This window comes from Primulina eburnea, chromosome 10, assembly GCF_022965805.1.
Source record: "Primulina eburnea isolate SZY01 chromosome 10, ASM2296580v1, whole genome shotgun sequence".
Taxonomy (NCBI): domain Eukaryota; kingdom Viridiplantae; phylum Streptophyta; class Magnoliopsida; order Lamiales; family Gesneriaceae; genus Primulina; species Primulina eburnea.
In genome coordinates this window covers 4957370-4963369 of record NC_133110.1, presented here as the reverse complement: position 1 = coordinate 4963369, position 6000 = coordinate 4957370, and the positions used below count along the sequence as shown (strand labels likewise).

The 6000-nt window shown below is 30.9% G+C and overlaps 1 protein-coding gene across 1 annotated transcript; it reads left to right on the top strand.

Moving 5' to 3' along the window:
- Positions 1 to 4452: 4452 nt before the first annotated feature.
- On the top strand, positions 4453 to 5826 carry LOC140803754 (protein LURP-one-related 6-like). Its single transcript, XM_073159637.1, has 3 exons — positions 4453 to 4895; positions 5031 to 5269; positions 5400 to 5826. Exons 1-3 carry the CDS (start codon positions 4616 to 4618, stop codon positions 5541 to 5543), a joined length of 663 nt encoding a protein of 220 aa, XP_073015738.1. The 5' UTR covers positions 4453 to 4615; the 3' UTR covers positions 5544 to 5826.
- The last annotated feature ends 174 nt before the right edge of the window (positions 5827 to 6000 follow it).

Sequence of the window (6000 nt, the reverse complement as noted above, 5' to 3'; positions counted from 1 at the left end):
AGATTGATTCTGAAACTGTGGAATTCATCCTCGTTTTTACAGCATCTATATAAATAAATATCTTAGATTTCATAAGTAAAAATACGAGCGTGGTGAAAATTTTTCAAACCATTTCTTTTTTTTTTTGGGAGACTGAGGAATCTCTGGCGCTGTTAAGATTTGATGATATAATTTTTTAAGATTTGTTGATAGGCTGTTTGATGGCATTTCTGAGCCGGTTCTGTGTGCCTGGTCGGCTGATCGTATCCCATTCTGGTACTAGGTGTGCTAATGTAAGTGTGGATCATAAAATCAGAGATGATATTTACTATTTTCAATTTTATATATATAGCAGGTCTTTTGTGAGATGATCTCACGAATCTTTATCTGTTAATCCTACCGATATTCACAATAAAAAGCAATGCTCTTAACATAAAAAGTAATATTTTTTCATGAATGATCCAAATAAGAGATCCATCTAACAAATTACACTCGTGAGACCGTGTCACACAAGTTTTTATCTTATATATATTTATTAAAAAATTTGTAAGACGATTTCATTGCGTTCAATTTCATGATATTTGTCTTTTATTTAGGTCATATATTAAAATATATATATTATGTCAAAAATATTACATTTTATTATAAATATGAGTAGAATTGACACATATCACGAAGAAATATACGTAAAATCGTCTAAAAAATATTTTTTTTATATTTATAATATCATCGACTTTCTTACATGTTATTGTTTTTTTAAAAAAAAAGTTTTATCTAAACATTTATAGAGATCATTCAGAATTGTAGCTATGTAAGTCCATGTCATGTGAGTACCTCTTCTCATATGGTAATCCACGATATATAACTACATATTTACATAATTAAAATACAATGATTTCGATAATTTTATTGATTCAGCGACATGAGATTACAAATAAAACTTACTGAAAATAAACATATCCTTAGTAGAATAAGGAATATCATTGCAGAAAATATTACTAAAAAAACGACTTGATAAATGCTATTCATATAGATAATTATGTGCTCAGTAGATAAGAACATCACTCGTATAGATAACATGAACAAAAGCAAAAAAACTATATCAAGCATGGGATGAGCTAAGTTGGCTATAATTTCTGATAAACTGCATGTGGTACATATATTACGAGCTGAGTTGGGCATAACGAATATTGGCCTCCTAGCAATCTTAAAATATATCCAATATGAAATGAGATGAGTTTTTTCGTAATATATAGTAAAATGCGATAGCTTAGAACGAGTTGTGTTTGGGCGTAACTCGTTATTAAACATGGAAAGTACGGTCGGACATAAAACTTAGTTTAGAATGAGGATGTAAACTAATCAAATCGATAAAAATATAATTATTCAGTATAAATCATTTGAATAAAATATTAAAATTCACAATAGACTCATGAAATATCAAATAAATTAATTTAAGATTAATTCGAACTCGAACTCGAACTCGAACAATTGACTTGTTGTAGTGAACTGGGCTCTTATTTGTGTCAATTGAAGCCCAAAGTAGGCCATAAAAGGTCTATTGTGGAAATGTGTTAACATCACGAACTTTGAGATTTTGGTGGGTTTTGACATAAATTTTGTTTAGATATAGATTATTAGATGATGCGTTGAATTAAGTTCACAAAGTTTTCTTGAATCCAATGGCCATGACTTTTGAGTAGGTCTCTTGTGAGACGGTCTCATGGATATTTATCTGTGAGATGAGTCAACCCTACCCATATTCACAATAAAAAGTAATACTTGTAGCATAAAATGTAATACTTTTTCATTAATAACTCAAATAGATATTCATCTCACAAAATACGACCCATAAGACCGTCTCACACAAGTTTTTTTCATGACTTTTAGTTACAAACATATATACGAGTATTTGGTAAGACAGAATGGGGGTATCCCCACTCAATTAATTATTAAAAAATTCTATTTAGAATGAGATTTTATAAAATTTAATCTCTTAGATATTTGATGTTTTGTAATTTTGGATAGAAAAACTTGGGTTTATGGGATATAGATGGTGTAAGAAATGCCCCAAGTTTTTGCAGTCTTATTTATTTTACAGGATTGGATCATTATAATCGATAAGAATGTAAAGTTTGATCCACACACTGACACACCAAACACTTTATACTTAATAACACTAAATAAAGTTTTATCAATATCTATAGAAAAAAGACAAAAATTTGTGTTAGACGATCTCACAATGTCGTATTTGTGAGACGGGTCTCTTATTTGGGTCATTAATGAAAAAATATTATTTTTTATGCTAAGATCACAGATTAGGATCCGTCAAACGGTTTCACATAAGACCCATCATGAAAAAATTATGATCACTTATATGAATCCAAAGACATCGTCGTTTTTCGATATCCTAAATGACAGATCTAATAATCATAACTGATCCAAAATATCCCCGAAAACTTATCCTGATCTAATGTTCTGGTCGGATGAAACTTGACTGAAAAAAACATTTTGACGAGTTTAAATGAAACATGTCACAAAGTAATCATCCAATCAAACTTTTTGACATACAATACTTGGGAGTGGCGTTACGTTACCTCATATGTTATTTTATTTTTTTATTTTTTTTTTGAAACAACCTCATATGTTATTGGTAAAGCCAAAGCATCTCTTTCCAAAAGGAAACTTTATTATTATTAGTATTATTATTATTCTTATTCTTATTATTATTATTATATAGTGTTTAAAGAAATCTGGATTCCCTCGAATCCCAACCCTCTATTTTTCGATAAATTACTAAAAGAAATCGCTTGTGAACTTTTCGCATATAAAAAGCTCATGAAATCTTTATCTTAACTAGTAAAAGATGCATATGTATTGCATGTGCTATTATGATTTTTAATTCGATTAAATAATAATAAATAATTAACACGAAATTATTTTCGATTTAGAAAATTTGTTCGATTTAAAAAGGAAGTTTTATTTTGATTTTTTTCTATTTAAAATATGGAGTGACTTGAAAAAATTTTAAGTATGGTAAGTAAGGGTAATTATGAGATTAAATATTTTGGTGTCCTCAAAGGTAGTTATTCTAAGCACTCACACTTAATATAATAGTATAGATTAAAACTCATTATACGAACTCTTGACTTATAGTTCATCTAAAATCGAGATCTAAAGTTTGAAATGAAGTCTCGGGGTAGTGAAATTCTAGACATCTTAGTTTTCTATGTTTAATGTAAATTTTATCCAAATATAAATAGTTTTTTTTTTTAGGCAAAAACTTGTATGAGACGGTTTCACGGGTCGTATTTGTGAGACGGATCTTTTATTTGGGTCATCTATAAAAAAGTATTACTTTTTATGCTAAGAGTATTACTTTTTATTGTGAATATGGGTAGGGTTGACCCGTCTCACGGATTAAGATCCGTGAGACGGTCTCACATGAGACTAACTCTTTTTTTTAAAACTTGAATATATTTAGTGATGATTATGAACATTAACTTAAATTTTATTTTTAAATATTTAAACAATAGTACATTTATTATTTTTATAATATATTCCAATGGTTGATACATTAAAGGACGAGGATGATTTAGGAAAGAAAATTAAAATTCAATCAAATAATATTTTTGAAATTAAAAAGAATTGAAATAGGTTCTTTTAGAATAAGACCTTTTTTATTTGGGTTTTTCGGTTATGAAATTTTGTAAAATGTAATCCTTTGGATAATTTTCCATAATTTTTTATTAGAGGAGATTATATTATATATAAGTTAAATGAGTGGTTGACTCATTCATGCATTTTACCAAATTACAATAATAATGTTAATACGACGAAACATGGATTACTGCATCAACTGTTATGATAATATCTTTATGGTCGCGCCGTAAAGCAAAAACATAGACGAACTCCTATGAATGTGGAAAATATCCCAGATTCGGATAAGTCGATGCTATCTAAGGGGACACCGCCTTCACATGATTTGGATGGACAAGATTCACACACATAAAAAAATTAGTGGATCTCGTGTATGTGTGGCTAAATTTAGTCGCTTGATTCTATCATGTGTGTAGTACCCCTACATGTAGGATTGAATCAACCCCCAGATTCGCCGGTTCAAATTGAAGTTGGTATATGACATTAATTAATGCGAGTTTTAGCACTCGTGAAGGTTTATATAATTTTTTTAGATCAATTTGGAAAAGTTACCTTAAAGTGAAAATCAATTCATTAAATTCGAAGCCTAACTCAAGAAATTTAGTGTCCCAATTAACCCTGTGTTTATAACAACCGAAGATTTAATATACTTCAAATATTCCCCCTAAAACCTCTTAGGCAGCCATATTTCAAAAGCTCGTGAGCTCTTTTTGAATTACGTCAGAAGGCCGCAATTCAATAATATCATAGTGAAATTTTTTAAAACCAAGTCCTTTGAATCTGCCCCTATTCACACCAGATTACACATTTGTTTTTAGTTTGTGTTTGCCATTATCAAGAAAAGCTTGCCAAACTTTTGAATTCATAAGAAACACACAATAATTACAAAGCACTTTACAACAATTTGCATAGTCTATAAATTGGATTGTTCTTTTAAGCGATAATACACTAAATATTGACGGAATATTAATTATATATGTTCAAGTTGTTGAGTACAAGAGACCAATCAATGGCTTCTAAGCCAGGTGGAGGAATGATGATGCCAATAGTGAGCAAGGTGTATTGTTCGCCTGATGAGGTAGTTTGTGCGGTTAGGAGGCGGCCGAATGTGCCGAATGGTGGTGGATTCGTGGTGGCGGATTGTGGCCAAAGGGTTGTTTTTAAAGTGGATGGATGTGGGATTCTTGGCAAGAAAGAAGAGATGATTCTTAAGGATGGGGAGGGAAATGATTTGCTACTTGTCAGGAGAAAGGCATGTAAGCACATTTTTGTTGATATTGTAATCTGATCCATGTTTGAATTCATATGATTAGAAGGTTGAGTGATCAAGATTGATACAAAAGAGAAGTTTCTTCTTTGTTTTTTGGTGATAATTTGGATGTTACAGGGAGCAATCATCGAAGCACTAAGCTTCACAAGACAATGGAAAGGCTTCACTCGTGACTTCTTGGGATCAGACAAGCTTGTCTTCACCTTAAAAGAACCAAATTCATGTCTTTCGAGCAACACTCCCATCAGGATCTCCGCTGAATCAACGGAGTTCGGCACTTACAGAAACCTTGAAATCATGGGTGATTTCCAGCGAAGGTCTTGCACCATTGTCAATTCCTACGGAGATGTAATAGCACAGGTATACAATCATAATATTCGTCGAAGAGAATAATATATAACCCGCGATTTTCTTCTCTTTTCATTGCATCTTTGCAAATTTGTTTATTTTTCAGTAATTACAGTGAGAAATTCTTGTTTATGGCATGTAGATTGGTGTTAGGGAAGAGGTGGAGCAGGTGATGTCAAGCAGGGATTTGTACCATGTAAGAATAAAGGCTGGAATTGATCAAGCCTTTGTTTTCGGAATGATTGCGGTTCTGGATTACATATACGATGGATCCACCAGATGCTGAAATGTTGGATTATCAATTGACTTTGACCATATTGAAATTCCTAGCACGGGAAAAGATTGGATTTGAGTCTTCTTAATTGAGACAGACATACAACAATTTCGATTTCTTGGGCTTCTTTTGGAATATTAGTTAATTGAAGTGATTGATTTTGATGTATTCTGAACTTGGAATTTAATTTTAGTTGTTGAATCTATACATGTGATATTCAAAATAATTAGGCAAGTTTTTAATTATGATTGTGTTTAAAATAGTCAAACTTCGATGTATATTTATCGCATGAAATCTTGTATTTTTTAGAACGTGTCTTGATCTTTCAGATCTACTCGTTTTTTCCTTGAGATAAATCCTTTAGTTTTTTTTTTCTACCAAACTATTTTCTTAACGGGGGAGAGAATATGGAATGTGATAAACCTCAATATGTGGACCATGACCATATATAGATAATATTTATCATGAG

Bases quoted from the DNA above. Each gene is read 5' to 3' on its own strand.
- LOC140803754 (XM_073159637.1), top strand. From the start codon at position 4,616: ATGTTCAAGTTGTTGAGTACAAGAGACCAATCAATGGCTTCTAAGCCA. The intron at 4,896-5,030 runs GTAAGCACATTT...TGTTACAGGGAG, and splicing joins ACTTGTCAGGAGAAAGGCAT to CAATCATCGAAGCACTAAGC. The intron at 5,270-5,399 runs GTATACAATCAT...TATGGCATGTAG, and splicing joins ACGGAGATGTAATAGCACAG to ATTGGTGTTAGGGAAGAGGT.